This window comes from Mus caroli, chromosome 16, assembly GCF_900094665.2.
Source record: "Mus caroli chromosome 16, CAROLI_EIJ_v1.1, whole genome shotgun sequence".
NCBI classification, from domain to species: domain Eukaryota; kingdom Metazoa; phylum Chordata; class Mammalia; order Rodentia; family Muridae; genus Mus; species Mus caroli.
In genome coordinates this window covers 12,298,353-12,316,680 of record NC_034585.1, presented here as the reverse complement: position 1 = coordinate 12,316,680, position 18,328 = coordinate 12,298,353, and the positions used below count along the sequence as shown (strand labels likewise).

The 18,328-nt window shown below is 39.2% G+C and overlaps 1 protein-coding gene across 1 annotated transcript in view; it reads right to left on the bottom strand.

Moving 5' to 3' along the window:
• Prkdc (protein kinase, DNA-activated, catalytic subunit) overlaps positions 1-18,328 on the bottom strand; it is a 198,462-nt gene that overhangs the window by 55,047 nt on the left and 125,087 nt on the right. The window contains exons 57-64 of the mRNA XM_029470470.1: positions 17,084-17,291; positions 14,708-14,897; positions 13,105-13,320; positions 11,012-11,124; positions 9,818-9,949; positions 7,432-7,611; positions 3,650-3,855; positions 834-972 (exon numbers count right to left, since the gene is read on the bottom strand). Coding sequence (XP_029326330.1) covers positions 834-972; positions 3,650-3,855; positions 7,432-7,611; positions 9,818-9,949; positions 11,012-11,124; positions 13,105-13,320; positions 14,708-14,897; positions 17,084-17,291 — 1,384 coding nt within the window. The remainder of the gene's footprint in view (positions 1-833; positions 973-3,649; positions 3,856-7,431; positions 7,612-9,817; positions 9,950-11,011; positions 11,125-13,104; positions 13,321-14,707; positions 14,898-17,083; positions 17,292-18,328) is intronic.

Here is an 18,328-nt window from a genome sequence, read left to right as displayed (position 1 = left end):
GGTGGCTCACAACAATCTGTAATGGGATCAAATGCCCTCTTCTGGTGTGTCTGAAGACAGCAATGGTGTACTCATATACATAAAATAAATAATTCTACAAGACAAAAATAAAAAACCAGAAAGATGCTTATAGGCCCCAAATGAGGCCGGGCATGGTGGCACACACTTTTAATCCTAGAACTCATGATGTAGACACAAGCAGATCTCTGTGAGTTCTAGGACAGCCAGAACTACAAAGTTAGACCTTTGTAATTAGTAAAAACCCAAACCAAGCCAACCAAAACAGACCCCAATGAGAAGAAAGTCCTCTCACTGAGAAACTTACCAGGAAAGCCAGGCAAATGATGCAAAATTTGCTCTAATTTATTACTTATTTATTATTTATTACTTAACGAGTTCTTTGGAAAAGTAAAGCGAAGGAGATTTATAGACGACTGCAGGCTTCAAAGTCGAGATCACTCACGTAATAGTGTTGTAGGCTACAGATCCTAAAGCTTGACACCTACTACCTTTGTCAACTTTAGTGAAATAAAACATACAAAACCAACTTATCAACATCAAGGGCTATTTTACTTTATCGTATTTTTATCTAAGAAAAAGAAAACAAACTAAAACAGAAATTGTAAAAATTACAGCAATCATAGAAATACTTGGAACTTATGAAAGGCTTTGTCTTCTTTCAATGTTGTCTTAAAAAGAGCAAGATACGTAACAATTATGTCACAAGTGGTTACTATAAAAACACATTTAACACTAAAGCTGACGGTTCTTTTTAACATGTACAGAGCCAAGGTGGTTAAGTAACTGGTATATTTGCCAGAGATTGATTTTACCTCATCATACAACTTAGCAGCTTGACAATAATCACTTCTAGCTTCTGCTAATAGTGCCTTCTGAGTGTCCTGCGTTGTTCCTAACTCACTGCTAAAAATGCCACGGAGAACATCATACTCCCCAATCGAACGATAGAGTCTGAAAAAAAAAGTTCAGATCACCAAATAGAAGCATTCACACAATTCTCATTAACTTTGAAGGAAGACTTCACGCTGATAACATGTAAGTAGTGTTTTGTTGTTGGAAATATAAAATCTAATGGTTCTGAAATTTCCTTTAGGTTTTACTTCTTTAACTAACCCTGAACCCCAAGTTGTTTTAATATGCATTTGAAAACAAAATATAGAAAGGTAGGTGGTAAGTGAATCACTAATTTTTTTTTTTTTCTTTTTTGTGAGACAGGGTTTCTCTGTGTAGCCCTGGCTGTCCTGGAACTCACTCTGTAGACCAGGCTGGCCTCAAACTCAGAAATCTGGCTGCCTCTGCCTCCCGAGTGCTGGGATTAAAGGTGTGCACCACCACCACCCGGTCAGTGAGTCACTAATATAAGAGCGAACTACACTACACTATGAGACCCTGTCTATAAACTAACCCTGTAAGTATGAAAAGCTCATAATGTATACGGCTTCTGCAGGTGGGCTAACTGGAGTTTCTGTCTAGCCCCAAGGGAAAGCCAGCAGCAAGTAATACCTCTCACCCTGTCGATGTTTTTCTTTATATTCTAGGGACTATAATTTAGACACCAAAATTTCCCTTATAGCCTTAATACTTTTAGAGCTTTCACTCATCTTTTCATCTTAATAAAAATCTGGCTTGCCCAGCATAGTGGTGGATGTCTGTAATCAACACCAGAAGGGTGAGGCCTGGATAACGAGTTCTATGTAAACCCGGGCTACATAGTGGACTTACAAACAAGGTTCTATCACTATGAAATTCTCAAGTTAGTGTTATTAAAGTTTGTTTCTTTCTTCTTGCAAGTTCTTCTTGCAAGTTTCTTTTCAAATCCAAACCTATAAGCCACCTTTTCCTGACTATAGTTACCAGACCAGACACCCAAGAACATCTTCCTCCCTCCTTCTCCTGCTTTCTGTTTTATTTTCTGATAGTGAATCTCTTTTATTAGTCAAACAAGCTTTGCTTGGGAAAGTTGGTAAATGCCTGTAATCTCAGTTCTCAGGAGGTTGAGAAAGAAGGGTTGCAAGGCCAAGGCTGGCTTAGGGTTATAGAGTAAGCTTAAGGCCAGTCTGAACAACTAACTTATCAAGACCTTGTCTCCATAGGAGTAGGGATGGGTGTGGAGGGAAGAGGTGGAATTGCTCAGGCTTTAATTTAGTGGAAAAGTGTTTGTCTAGCTTCTTTATAAGGTCTTGGGTTTTTAATCAAGGACCAAGGGAAGGGGGAAAGGTCTATGAACAGCAAGTTGTACAGAACTTGTATGAATCATGAAGCCATTAAATCTAAACTAGGTCAAGTTGAATATACATGGTTCTGTTACAGCCCAGATTCTAGAAGTCAGAGGCAAGGGTGGGTCCATGGGTGCTTAACAGCAGCAGTTCATAGTCAGAAGTTGAAATCAGAAAGAGACATTATGTACAAGCACAGAAAGAAATCCCTGTATATAACCTACCCTGATACTCAGGTACCTAGATGTTTATTAGAACTTGATCAAAAGGATGACCATAAAACAACAAAAGACTGAATTATTTAATAAAGTTAGAGAAAATGTGTCAAGTTGAAGCTTGTAAAGTGATATATTCTATATCTAGCAATCTACACATCAATCTACCTACCCACCTTCCTATCATCTCCCCTCCCCGCCTCTCTCTGCCTGCCTGCCTGCCTGCCTGCCTGCCTGTTGCTGGGGATGGAAGTGGAAGCCAGGCACTCACGCATACCAGGTTCTGCAATGGAGATAAATCCTCATCTAGCTCTTCCTCTGGCCCGTGATTCCTACTTCAAAACAGCATATAGCCTTGACTGCCCTTGAACTAACACGACCATCCTGCCTCAGCCTCCTACATGCTAGGCTTACATGTGTGCCTCATAATTGCTGTCTCCTTCTCTATGTGTGTGTGTCACAAAATGTCAATCACATATCTGAAGCTGTGGGAGGTATAATGAAGCCTTCTCTGGCTTTTCCTGGCCATTCCCTTCTCAGCATTCTCTGTCTGCCTTCATGTTCTGGTTAATTATGTTTATAAATATAGACATTTTCTATAGGACTCATTTGTTGTGGTATCAGGGATTGAACTGAAAGGACAACATAAATCCCATTTGTCTCCATTCAAGGACCAGGCCTGATTTCAAAAGAGGCCATAAGGTATCAGCTCCAGAGAGACCATAAAAGCATAATCTGTATTTCTGGACGAAGTAATAAAAATACCAGGAGCTATTAGAAATTAAGCATTACAGGGCTACTCAATGCTTCTTCTTTAAGGAAAATATTTCTTTTCATGGCCATTTTGACACATGGACTAAAAAAAAAAAAAAAATCACAACCTAAAATGTTTTTACTAGCTCATTAAATTTTTTCTTTATGTGTGTGTGTGTGCCTGTGTGTCTATCTGTCTATCTGCCTGTTGGTGGGAAGAGGATTGGACACCCTGGAGCTGGAGTTTTGGGTGGCCTGTGATCTATCCAACATGGGTACTAGGAACCCAAACTTGAATCCTCTCTGAAAGCAAATTCTTCTAACTACTGAGCCATCTCCCGAGCCTCTTTACCAACTCATGTCTTCGTAAAATAAAGGCAATATTTTATTGTGCTACTTTGATTGACTTACTGTTCATCAAAGAGTGGCCTGCCCCAGACTTACTTAGCAAGTTCCATCCACCGGAGAACATCGGGAGGCAAGCAAGCCTTGCCCCGAATTCTTTTGGTGGGTGGTTCCTTGGGCATCAGGTGGAGTAGGGCCTCTTCCAGAAGACGGATACCTCCCGGCTGCTGCAGACTAGCCAGGCATCCTACTCGAACTGAGGCTGGGTCAAGTGTCAGGAGGTCTGGGTGTTGGCAACTTATTTCCTATAAAAGCACATATAGCTGTTTAGCACATAGGATTTGGATGACATCATCACAAAGGATTATTTCATTTTATTAAACATAAGAAAAACAACTTTGACTTGTAATAATAGGCAGTGATATCACAAAAGTGTCTGTGCAGTTCTATGAGCAAAATTCTTATCAACACTCAATTTCTTTTCTTTTCTTTTCTTTTCTTTTCTTTTCTTTTCTTTTCTTTTCTTTTCTTTTTTTTTCTTTTTTGGTTTTTCGAGACAGGGTTTCTCTGTATAGCCCTGGCTGTCCTGGAACTCACTTTATAGACCAGGCTGGCCTCAAACTCAGAAATCCGCCTGCCTCTGCCTCCCGAGTGCTGGGCTTAAAGGCATGTGCCACCACGCCCGGCTTGGAACACTCAATTTCTGCAAAGGGAAAATATAACCCTTTACTGTTATATTTCCAAGCCAAACATTAACTTACATCAAGAAAAGCACTGACAAAATGTTAAAATTAAAGATGCAATGCCAGGCAGTGGTGGTTTACGCCTTTAATCCCAGCACTTGGGAGGCAGAGGCAGGGGGATTTCTGAGTTCGAGGCCAGCCTGGTCTACAGAGTGAGTTCCAGGGCAGCCAGAGCTACACAGAGAAACCCTATCTCAAAAAACAAAACAAACAAACAACAACAACAACAAAAATACCCTCCTTCATATATCTAAGCAACTACAATTTAAAGGAATATTTATGTATTTAGCTTTAGTTGTTAAGAAAAACAGCTAAAGAACAGATTTTATATTTATCTACCAAAAAATGGGTATACAAACTTGCCTATCTATAGCCTTTGCAAACACCTTTCTTATTAAGAGGCTAACTTACTCAATGATATTTGAAAAGATGATTTCATGATTTATTACAATGACCTATAAACATCAAAATAATTTTTTAAAAAACCCTCAACTCATTATCTAGAAGAATGTTTACTGTAATCGTATTCAAAACAGACTAGTGATCAAATGTGCATCTCTGCATGTGCATCTGCATTTATGTAGCACCCTAAGAACGTGGTCCCAAGTTCCCCTTGATGTTATAACACATATACCAGCCACTGTCCATGTGGCTGCCAAGACTGAAGACCAGAACTGATGGCTATAAATTCTCCAAAGCAATCAAATAAAAATGTTTGTCATCCTTAGAAAGGGCTAATAGTACAAAAAAAGAAAACTCAAATAAAATTATATTTCAGTCAATAAATTTCAATGCTTAAGGCATAAAAAATATTCATATGTTGGTGATAAGCAACAGCTGTTTAATAGTACATAGGGCTTACTCAGCAGGAGGACAATCATGCCTGGTATTGGAACTTTCCATGCTAGTGAGGTCATAGCTATTAGAAAAAAAGATCTATTACTGCCACTTTGCTAGTCAAGTATAATTCCTTACTATATTCTAAATCTTGTCCTTAAAGCCACAGATAAGTATAGGTGCCACCCCTCAGGAAAGGAGCTTCTCTTTACAGAAAATGGAGACCGTCAGAGAAAACCACAACCGGACACAATTCAGAGGTCAATGGATGGTGGGGAAACTCAGTACCAATTGATACACACACACACACACACACACACACACACACACACACACCACAAATACTACATGGTTCAGGAACATGTCTGAAGGAGGGACATAAAGATCTTATAGCCAGAATACCAGAAAGTCTGCTGTGAAATAGTCTCTTCTAGAAATGACTCCATAAAGATGATATAACAGCAATATCAATACACACACTAATGTGGAACGGCTTAAAGTTCATGAGCTCCCCTCTAGTGAAAGAACTCGGTCACTACTGACTGCAGAGAGGGGAAGGGTAGGGCAGTCAGCCTCTCCCAGAGATGATCTCCTTCATTGTTATCTGATACAATGTGGGCGGCCCGAAACCACATACACACAAACAATAAAAACAGACCTAGGAGATTGTACTGATACATTTATGCATACAAGTAATTACTATAAATGTAATTTGGCAATAATAATCAAAGAAAAAGAGGCTTTTAATTTCCAATTAGATCTGTGGAGTATGGGACAGGCTGTAGAGCAGAAAGGAAAGGGGGAAATGACATAATTCAATTTTATTTAAATTTGTTATCAAACTCAAAAAAAGTGAGAAGAAATAAGATTTATTCTTATTTTACTGTATGTGTCTGTATGAGTGTAAGTCACATATCCTAGAGCTGTGGTTACAGGCAGTTGTGAGCCACCTAACGTGGATGCTGGGAACTAAACCAGGTCCTCTAGAAGAGCAGGAAGCAATATTAACTACTGAACCAACTCGCCATCTCCTAAAATCACTTTAAAGATTTAAAAATCTTTATTTATTTATATTTATTGTGTATACATATATACTATATATATATATGTATATATGTGTATGTATATATATATAGAGAGAGAGAGAGGGGGGGGGGGCAAATGTGTAACAAACAAGCTCATGTAGAGGACTTGTTAGAGGACAACTTGTGGGAGTCAATTCTCTCCTCCATCGTGTAGATCCTGGGGATAAAACTCAAATGAACAGGTTGGTAGTTAAGTGCCTTTACTCACTGTGCTTTCATGCTATCTCAGAAGACATTAATATCTGATAGTCTGGTAGGTGTAGCTAAGCAGTAACTGAAAGTATACTTACGCTGAGCTCTTTGCTGCAACCAAGTGTCCTTAGAGAAAACTTCTTTAACCTATGACTAGATATCTGTAATGACAGCTATACCTGACCCAATCAAAAGGCTACTTACATAACCTGCCTGGCTACTGCTCTATATAATTTTAATAGTTCCATATCACTCAAGAACTACAGCACAATGCCAATTTACTCTTTGTTTTGTGTTTGTCAGGGACACTTGTGAAGAATGAGCGTTTGGGGTCGCATGGATTTTTGTCTCTTTGTGGCTGTTGCCACTTAGAACAAAGCTAGGCATATTCTCAATCACCACCTAAAGGCAGAAAAGAGCTTGCTAAATACTACATAAGGAAAAACAAGTAAAGAAAAGAGAGGGTTGGGGCTGCAGGAAATGGATAAGTTGTTAAATCCTGAGCCATGCAAACAGGAAGACTTGCATTCAGATGACTAGGACCTAAGGTAAACTGTAAACTACTGAGTCTTTACATAAAATTCCAGCACTGGGAGGCAGAGAGGATCAGGGAGCTTGCTTGCCAACCAATCTTGCTAAGTCAGTGAGGCCCAGGTTCAGCAAGAAACATAGTAAGGCACACATTTGGTACAGGCATATATGCAGGCAAATATTCATTCATTCATTCATTCATTCATTCATACATTCATACACACATACAGTTTAATCAAAACCCTAAAGAGACAGGTTAATTACAAGACACAAATTTGATTTCAAATTATTGTCATATACAAGCATTTGGGGAGTAAAAATAACCAAAAACATAAATTACATGTGCCTACTTAGAAGAGATAACCTAAATAATACATTTATTGTTAAACACCTTGTTTCTCAAGTTTCAGTTTGGGAAATAAAGTGATGGCATTAGGCATTTGGTCTCACAGCAGAGCAGCAGTGGCCAAAACGAAGTGTGTGCAGCCTTTACCTGGATGCAAGAGACAAAGGGTGGAAAGAACAAGAAAGTTGTATTAAGGAAGCGGTTGAAATCTTGGAGCAAATTTTGAGTGATGGTGTTCTTTTCAGATGTTGTCTTAAATTTATTCATTTCTCTCAAAATCCCAGAAAACAAGCTGCTGAAGAGTTGTTTTGCAATTATTGGGTCTTTCTGTTAAAAATAAAAAATAAACATAAATCACACTTGAAATAAAGGTGCAATAATTCACCACCACTATTTTAGAACTTTAAATACTGACCACTAAAAACACATCCACTACATGTCTAAATTCAGTTTACAAAGTTTTAACAGCCTACTACACAAGGAGAATCTAGACCTGGAATCTAGTCGAATACTTCTGGCTTGATACTGATCAGGATGAACACATAATCCTACAACTCACCTTCAGAGCTGAAGCCAGGATCCTAGTGTCTCATGTGTGAACAGACTAAACAAGGAAGCTGTCACATGTTTGATGCCATGTTTGCAAAGACCTTGGGGCAATGACTTAAACAGAGTTCCACGGCCATAGGAGCACTATCCTTGACGCATGTATGTAACTAACATCTGCACAGTGAACATTACATGAATATTTCCTAGCTATGTATTCTTGTGTAGTGAAGAATAAAAATGAAAAAGTACTCTACTTTATAAAAGCAACATCAAAGTCACGCAAGCATGATTTGTCTTTTCGGTAAAAAGTCTTTAAACACTTATAATATTACACAAAATTTTAGAAAAAAAAAATACTCTAAAGGCTGTTATTTTTCCAGCCTGTGTGCTGTCTCATCTACTATCTACTGTTTTACAACCTGCTACTTTCATTCAACACGTTGTTAGCAGGTTTGTTAGCTGACTACTGATTGCTGAGACCTATGTAGAAATCCCTTCATTTGCCGGAGAATTCTAAACATTCATGTCTATTAGATCCACTACAATGGGGACTGAAGTAAAAATGGCCTCATCTGGATATGTTGGCATACACCTTTAATCCTAGCTCTCAGCAGGCAGAGGTAGGCAGAGCTCTGTGAATTTGAGGGTAGTCTGGTTTACATAGTGAGTTCTAGGACTATGAAGAGACACTATGACTCCAAAGATTTATATGAAGTTAATTAATTTTAATCAATCCAATTAAAAAACAAAAAACCCCTCAGCATCAGGCAGTGCTGCCTGTTGGTCCTGTGACAGACACTATCTATGCTCCCCTTTGCTGTTTCTTAAAGGCATGGTTCCCAGTCAAAGAGAGAGGGGTGTGTGTGTGTGTCGGGGGGTGATAACAGATCAGCTTAGCTTCTTCTGGCTTACCCAATACTGCACCCTAGTAGTTAAAGTAGTAGCTGGCATACACAGCAGGTTGTCCATGAACAAACATTTGTTAAATAAAATACTAGGAATAGAAGTGGATTACTGGAACACCTCTCCTCAAAGAAGAGAAGGGGAAAAAATGCAGTCTTGCTTCTTTAAAAGAATATACACCAGTTTTGTTTTCAAGCACAGAATGGATGAGCTTTGACAAACTCTTAAGCCTGTAACTGCCAATGTATTATATATGATAGTGCCCTCTGGTTTAAATAGGACACAATGAAGAGTTGATGTCCACTATGCACAAGAGGCAGGAATCAGGGCACTATACAACTGAGAAATGGAGAGCAGAGGAAGTCAGGTGTCTCCTTCTTCCCTGACACTTAGAGGTACCTGGAGCTTTATCCAATCATAACCTCAATGACATAAGAGTATTTGGAGAATCTGGTGCAAGGATGTGAAGGTACTTCACGGTAACTTGTGAAAGTTACATGACTATGCATGGACAAAGCCCCACAGGGGAACACATGAGAAATAAGGACAACAAGTGATGTCTCTAATTTCTTGGTGCATCTACATAAAGGGCTCAATATTTTACTACAGTAACATAAACTGTCTCCACTGGAGGAAACCTGGCAAGGGTACATGTCTAATACAGTTAAAAAATTATTGTCAATTCAGAATTATTTAGATCAAATAAAAGGTACACAAGACAGTGATCTAAATGGCTTATTGAGCTCTTCAAAATTTATCCTGCTATTTTTCCCCATGATTTCATTCTGACACTGGGTAAGAAATATAAATGTCAATCTGATTTTAAAGAGCTCCTTGTGACTGAGAGCGTACTTGCCTGACAAAGGCACTCAGTGTTAGTGCCCACTCTCATTAACTATATGTTAGGGTCTCCTCAGGAGACAAGAGATGACAGAACTAGAGATCGGGAATAAGGGTAATCTTTAAGTGTACCATTTAAGGGAAATCAACACTTCTGTATGACCATTTTCTTCTAGACATAGATCCTTAGACTACACACAGAGCTTCTAATGTGAACATAAAGCATGGTATCTGGACAGACCTGGGCCACAGCCTGCAAGGGGGTGATCAGACCACTGTGCTGGATCTGGATATCAGGAAGATCGCCATGACGATAACTTCTGTACAGAACAACCTGGGCATCCTGCTTCATTTTTAACTCACTCTTGATATCCTACAATCACCAGAAGCAAAAAATGAAAACTGAGATTTCATGTAAGAAAGCCAAGCATGCCAAGTGTGTTTGTGCATGCTTAGGAGGTAAAGAAGTATAGAGTTCAAAGTCATCCTTGGCTACATAGCAAGTTTGAGGCTAGCTTGAGCTACCTTGCTTCAAAACAAACCAAAGGAAAATAAAAACAACCAACCAACCAACCATTCAACCAAACAGAAGAACAGCAAGCATGCATGTGAAATGAAACTGCCAGAATACATCTTTAGTACCAAGGAGAAGTAATAATTTTATTTATAGTACAATTTGGTCAGTATGAGAAAAGGCCATAACTGAAAAATCCAAATCTGAATATCCATGAAAATTATAAATCTGAGAGCTAAGTTCTTTTCAATCCCACACATGGCAGCCTTGTGTAAAGGTCCACAGCAATGCCCACTCTCTCAGACGCACATTCCAATCAGTACAAACCACTTCCTTCCCTACTATGCTTTCAGCTTTCCCCTTACCAGTGGTTCCAATCCCAGTATTCTCTCTCCAGAGAGGCTTTCCATAGACGTGCTCATAGTTTAGTTCTGATAGGATACTTTCTAATCTCAGCTTCTATTTTAGTGTATCATGTACTAGACTTGCCTTCATGATCATCTCTTCATGGCTAGCACTTACTATGATGTCTGACACTAAATATCATGCATCAGACACATTTATACAAGGAATGCACATACAAACACATGAACTTCTAATGTTTAATTATCAGCATGTTCCTAAGTATTGGCCAGCATCTTCACAGCTAAATGTATTTCACAGATAGTAGACTGATCTATGTTTCAATATACTGCCATATCTGTAATTTCTTGTTTATTTGTAGACAGGGGCCTTAAACCTGAGATCCTGGCTCTTTAAAAAAAAAACAAAAAAACAGGTATTATGAACATCCTCTCTGCCCATTAATGTCAGAAGATACCTATGTAGTACTGTTCCTGTAATATTGTAGACCAATACTGAACACTTAGTATATTGTCTGTGGAGCAAAATAAGTTTCAAATTCTTGAAGAAGATACAAACCTTCTCTAGTTTTTGTTCCATGAGGCCCCTTTTGGCATACAGCAAACTCAACTTTTCTCTGTCCTTTAAAAATCTTCTGCGCAATCTCAGAATTTCTGCCTGGCTCTGAGTGCCTGAAGAATATAAAGCAGGTTTGCCAACTCATGGTCAATTAAACAACATGTGCAGTTGACTTTCATGCTTTCCCAGGATCCCAAAAGTGAAAATGTGGGTTTATCTCTCCTTTTAAATTGTAATTTAGTGACTTGTTAAGGACACAAACCAATAAGGAAAAACAGAAAGGACAGTGCAGCAATTCTGAACTCTAAAGAACATGGGAGTTCTAAATGTCTCAGGAAACCCCAATTAAATGGTGGATAAAGCATAGATCCAGTGTAGTTACAGCCAAATGTTCATGGTCTGTGGCGACCAGCACCCATGGGGGAGAAAGCAAGGACATGGCAGCCGATCTGGAGGAAGTGTGAGGTGGAAAAGGCCAGTCCAGCAAATAGTGCCAAAGGACTCTGAATCCTGCAGTTGCCATTCTCCAGTGGTGTCTAAAGAGTAATTAATCAAGGTGGAATATTAGGTCCATAAAAGGTCTGCTAATAAGGAGAGGGTCTCCATACCATGGTCAGGCAGTATGCTGGAAAGGGAGGGTCTGTAAAATAACTTAAGACAAAATGTTGGCTGGCAAGATGACTGGATGGTAAAGGGGCCTGCTGCCACCCCTAACGACTTGAGCTTGATGCCCCCACACACATATAACAGAGAAAATAGATTTCTGAAGTTGTCCTTTGACCTAGAATCTTAGCGCTGAGTGTAGGTGTTCTTTCCCTCCCTCCACACCCCCCCCCTCACACACACACTCACTAAAATAACAAGACAAAATATTTATGTTGAGAAAATACCAATGTATAACTCAGGGAAATTTGGATACATATGTGAAAATCTAAGCATGTAAGCCAAAATGATTATCAATGTCCAGGAAAAAATGAAAGGAAAAAATGATTATATACAAAGGGACCCAAATCACAAGGATGATTTTATCAAAGTAAGAGCACTGAGGACAGATACTGAGACATAATCACACAGAAGATGGGGTCTTAGGCCACGCCCAGGTAGGTATAAATGTGTCATAGAGGGCAAAGACAACAGACAAACCTCCAGTGCACAGACAGCTTAAGAGTACTTGCTGCTCCTCTAGAGGACCTGAGCTCAATCCCCCATACCTGTAACCTGAGCTCCAAGAGATACAACATCTACTTCTGAGTCTTAAAAAGAGCTATCTTTTCCCCAGACTTTTTAGTGTTGAGTCTGGAGGCCTACCTACCAGGCTTTCTGCCGTTCAGGTCTCACACTGGCTCTTAAATGAGTCCATCCCTACCTACTTACCATCAAGCTGCTAAGGACCAAAAAGTGCTTCTGGACTTGCCTACCATTTCATCTTATACTACTTGCTCCCATATAATCTCTTTGAATGGACCTGAGTCCTCATGACTATCTATTCCACTCATCAGGTGGTAGCTTCCTCAAGTGTACCTTGCTTTCTTCCCCTTACTGGACTCTTCACAATTCCCCATGTTTCCAGGACATCAATCCAGCTGGACTACACAGAACTGTCAGCATGGATTCTATCTTCCACAGAGTTTGCTCAACTAATTTTGAGTTCCTTCCACTCAACAAAAATACCACTCTTCTTTCTATCTTCATCCTTTTTCTCATTCTCTTTCTGTATCCAGGGTTCCAGGCTCTTCTCAAACATCCTTCGTCTATCTAGTCTTTCCAAATGCTTGCTCCACACTCTGATTGGATTTAAAATTTCAACCCTGACATTGGGTTACAAATTCTACCCCATTTACTGCTTTTACCTACTCCAAAGTTACCTAAAATTCATTAAATAAATGGACCTATCACACACTTGAAAGTTCTCGAAGGGCACCAAAAAAATAATGTTTTCAACATGGCAGGTGTCCAGACAACAATTAATGAATTGAACTTTGATTATTTCATTAGTTTTCAAGGAAATGTAGACAGTCAGAAATATGTTCTCCCTATCTAAGCTTCCACATGAGGGGCAATGCATTTGAAACATGCTCCAGCCATTTACTTACCACTTTTCACTTGGTTATCCACCTCATCATCGGGAAGGCCCAGCTTTTTTGTTCCAAAGTCTGGTCCTACTGACTTACAAGACTTTCTCTGTGACTTTTCACTCCTTTTGTGGGAAAACAGCAAGGAAGAAGACAAGGTCTCTGAAGAGAAGACTGTGTGATCCGCCAGTAGGTCAATGCTGCTCCCAGTCAGCCAATCAAATGAGCTCCTTTCAACTACAGACACACAGGATGAGAGCACTGAGGATGCTGCTACCAAGCAGCACAGCCTGCTCAGTGTAGCAAAATCTGGTGGCAAAGAGGATACTGGACCTCTGCATTTACCTGTGATACTGGGCTGAGGTCCAGGGTACTTGGTACTTGGTGTATGACCCAATGCAGACCAGGCACCTGAGCCTCAGGACTCTCTAGCAGCAATATCAACCCCAGTAATAGGATTTTATGCTTACAGTGACTGTCAAAGAATTTCCATTGTGATTATTCAAATTAGTTCTACTTTCATAAACAACTGAATGGGAAACTAATTATGTAGAGGAAACTGCTGAAGTGTTAATAAAAAAACAACTACGTGGGCTAGAGAAGTGGCTCAGTGTTTAATAAGAAACTTGCTGACCCTGTACAGGACCTGGCTTCAGTTCTCAGAAGCCACATATTAGTTTACAAAACATCTGTAACTTCAATTTCCAACTTCAGGGGATTGAGCCCTCCTCTAGCCTCTGCTGGCCCCAAGCATATATATCCATGTATACGTGTAGGCAAAATACTCAAACACATAAAATAAAAATGAATCTTTTAAAAACAGATTAAGATCTTTTATTCTGTACTTTATACTTTGCATATCAAAGCAAAAAAATTAACTCACCTGGAAAAGAACAGTTCTGTAAACTATTGACATCACCAAATAATCTAGCTAATGTGATCTTGCTCTTGATAGAAGATGCTTTAAATATGACACATTAAATAGGGTTTTTTGTTAAGATTTATTTATTTGATTTATGAGTACACCGTTGCTGTCTTCAGACACACCAGAAGAGGACATCAGATCCCATTACAGGTGGTTGTGAGCCACCATGTGGTTGCTGGGATTCGAACTCAGGACCTCTGGAAGAGCAGTAACTGCTCTTAACCACTGAACCATCTCTCCAGCCCCCCCCCTCCCCCCATTAAATAGTTTTATGTCAAACCAAATCAAACCAAGCATGTCTAGCTACAATCAGATACTTTAAAAAAAAAAATCTTTTTCTCCCACTTATACAATGTGGAAAACCAAAAAGTAACATTTACCAGTTCAACCATTTTAAAATGCATGACTCAATAGCATTAGGTCCATTCCATCAACAGTATCCAGAACCCTTTCCTCCTAACAAAAGTGAGACTCTGTAACTATTACCTCCATCTCTATCACCTCCACCCATCCCTGACAACTGCTGCTTGCTTTCCCAAAGACTTCTCAGATAACCTTATTATCAGTGTAGTTTTTCTCCTTTGACTGACACGTCTTTCTTATAGCCTTTGTGACTTACCCTACCACTTTATTTCTCTTACAAAAACCCCCAATGTTCTTGCAACAGAAGTTGTTGTAGAAGGCCTGGTCATGCGTTACCTGAAGTTTGTGTTGGAGTGAAATCATATTGTTGTTGGGTGGCCCGCACTTGTCCAGGCTTCTGCCTTTGGTCTGAGAGGGGCCCTTCTTGGGTTTGGGTATGGAGAATACTTGGAGAGGCCTGGGTCTCAATAAACATCGGAGTAAGAACAGTACTACGAAAACGCCAGTCAGGATCTATAGTATATTCCTATAGAAAGAAAAGTTTCAAAGAACACGATGTTCCTTCTGTAGTGACACAGGAATATTTCCATGCTTGCCTAGCATGAGTGAGACTCTAAGTTCAATTTCAAGCATGCAAAAATAAGCAATAAAATCCAATAGTACCATTAGTGTAAGGGTATATACTGTCACTCAGAAAAACTAACGAAAAATCCTTGTTTACTTTTTTTAATTTTTAAATTCTTTTTGGTTTTTTTGAGACAGGGTTTCTCTATGTAGCTTTGGCTTAGAATTCATTCTGTAGAGCAGGTAGGTCATAAATTCACATAGATCTGCCTGCCTCTGCCTCCCAATTGCTGGATTAAAGGTGTATGCCACTACTGCCCAGTCCCTTCTTTCTTTTTTGAGATGGGTAGCTCTAGTCTGGCTTTGAACTCTCTATATAACCAAGAATGACCTTCAACTTCTGACTCTCCTGCTTCCAACTCCCAAGTATATATACCATCATGCCCAGTATATGTGTTGCTGTGAACTGAATCCTAGACTTCCTACATGCCAGACAATACTCTACCAACTCAGTTATAACTACAGTCCCTAGAAGAATCTTTACCCTCCCCCACTGTGGCCTCCCTTCCCCCAGCCTGGAACCTGCCTGCTCAAGGGTGGAGCTACCGGCTCATTCGTCCTGCCACGCCCACTGCTGGAACCTGCCTTTACTGCCTGGAGGCACACACGTGTTCGTCCTGCTACTGGACCCTGAGTTACTTGGCGGGAAATTGGGTTCCCTCCCCCTTCCTTTATAACTGAGTGTCTGGAATTAGTAAAATTGAGCCTTGATCAGAACTTGTTGTCCTGGCTCCATTCTTTTCTTCCGCCCCGTCTAGATTCCTCTCTTTTCAGCCTGAACTGCCTTTCTCAGTTGAACCGTTCGTGTTGTGGACTGCGGGCAGGCCGCAACACCCCACCCCCTTTATTTTTGAGACAGGGTTTCTCTATGGAGTCCTGTCTGATCTAAAACTGACTATGTAGACTGGGCTGGCCTCAAACTCACAAAAAAACACCTGCCTCTGCCTCCCAGGTTCTGGTATTAAAGGCATGCACTATGCTCGGCCAGAAGAACATTTTTAAACACATACTTACTTTAAAAGTAGAAAAAATAATCACAATGGAGAGACTCCATTCTCCTACGCTCTATCTCCAACTCCTTCTATATGATGGGCCGATGCCCTACTTGGCAATGCCAATCATGCCACAATACAACTACCATACTCATACCACTCAGTTTACCAGAGTGCTAAAAACCTGTATATATTTTATCTTCAGGCTATGTGTATAAGCTACAAATGAAATATAAATGAACTTTGTTGTTTATGCCTGTATTATCTTCTTAAGGTATCTCATTATGACTCCTCATCAAATAACCTTTGTTTTCTTTTTGGAAGTTTCTTTTTGCAGCATAAAGAGACTGTTACAGAAATCCACAAATGGTGAAAAATACAGAGATATGATCATGGGATGTCCAATTCCAACTGATAAATTTAAGGCTACCTCTATACCTAAGGCTCAGGAAATACGGAAGAAGGGTCAGAAAGACTATAAGTTCCAGAAGACCAGGGCATCTACTTTAAGATTGTGCATTATATAGAAACATTACCTGTCAATAAAAGCTGATGGCCTATTAGCTGAGGCAGGAAATAGGAGGGGGGATTCTGGTAAGGGGATTTGCCCCAAATTCTGAGGAGATAGACACATGAAATTGAGAAGAGGTATAGCCATGTGGCACTCATAGAATAAAATGAACCGGTTAACTAAGTTATGAGCTAGGCAGAGAACAAGCCCAAGCTTATGGCCTGGGCATTCATACATAAATAAATAAGTCTCAGAGTCGTTATTTTGGGAACTGGGGAATAGGTGGAAAAGCCCATGTGTTATAATTTAATCTCTCTCTCTCTCTCTCTCTCACACACACACACACACACACACACACACACACACACACACAGAATAACAGGAAAGTGAGTTGTCCAAGCGGCGTCTGAGAGGATTAAGAGTGTAAGATACCAGGGGGAAAGAAGGCACATGTCCATATCTTAAGCAAGGTGTATGTGCATATTTTAAGAACATTAAGTAAGTTAGTAGACAATATTAGAAGACATTTACCAAAAACAGGGGAAACACATAATAGTCACCGTGATTAGAAGGACAGCACTTTACCTGAAATTCACATTCTGACAGAGGATGCTCAAAAATGGGGTTTAGATAATCTGGGCTCATCCTGGTCATTTCAAGCAGAAAATTTGTTGCTAAACTTAAAAAGTGGACTTCTATCTTGGGGGAATATAAAGAATTTAAAGCCAGCAATCGGTCCAATGTATTGGAAGGCAATCTGGTTTCATGGCTCCAGAAATTCCGAATAATTAGTCTGAAAAGTGAAGAGACATTTTGGGTAGATAGCAGCAAATGAAAGGAAATACTGCCCATAGTGTCATGTACAGACTTCATAGCTTTTCATCCATAGAAATCTTGGACAAAGGGAAACTACATAAAAATATGAGAAAAAATAACCAGATGTTTTGAAGGACAAATATCTCTAAACCGTAGTATATATGACAAGCTGAATGACTATCTGACTATTCCCTGGAGAGTATACAAAAATAAGTATATAGTACCAACAATTCAAAAAGTCAAAATCATTTTACAAATAGTAGTAGTTGTAGTTCACTCAACAAAAGAGTGCTTGCCTAGTGTGAAAGTCTCTGGCTTAGATGCCCAGAATCAAAAGCAAATTTCATAAAATCCTTCACTGCTTTGCTATAACAATTCACTGTAAAAATTACTGTTATAATGTATTCAAAGCTTAATCTAAAATCAAGTTAAGGCTGGGAATATGGTTCAGTTATTACACTGATAGCCTGATAAATCTGAGGCTCTTGGTTCAATCTTTAGTATTGTTCAAAAAGAAAAACAAAACATGTTAGACTTTTCAACAGATAAGTACTAAAGAAATTTAAACATAAACTGTTAAAAGTTCAATGAATTTAAAATTGAAGCAGGAGAAAAATGAGTGTTATGTTAAATCATATTAAAAAAACCTTTGTCCTTGGTTATGTGGTTGTCATTTGACAAGATGTTTTTACATAACTGAGTTAAGACATTTTAGAGAACAATTGTCATTGATCATATCTGCACATTGAATAAACATTATGGTTTCTTCCTAATGCTAAAGTGTCCAACTCTTCAGGTAACCTTGATATGTATATAATATGTATAATATAATATGTATGATATGATTTTAACTATTTGTGTTAGATGGGAAACAGAACAGTTGCTTCAACCTGAAATCTTTAACTAACTCACTTTATTTATTTTTCTCCTCTTTTATTTTATTTTTTTTTAATTAGGTAATTTCCTCAATTACATTTCCAATGCTATCCAAAAAGTCCCCAATACACCCCCCCC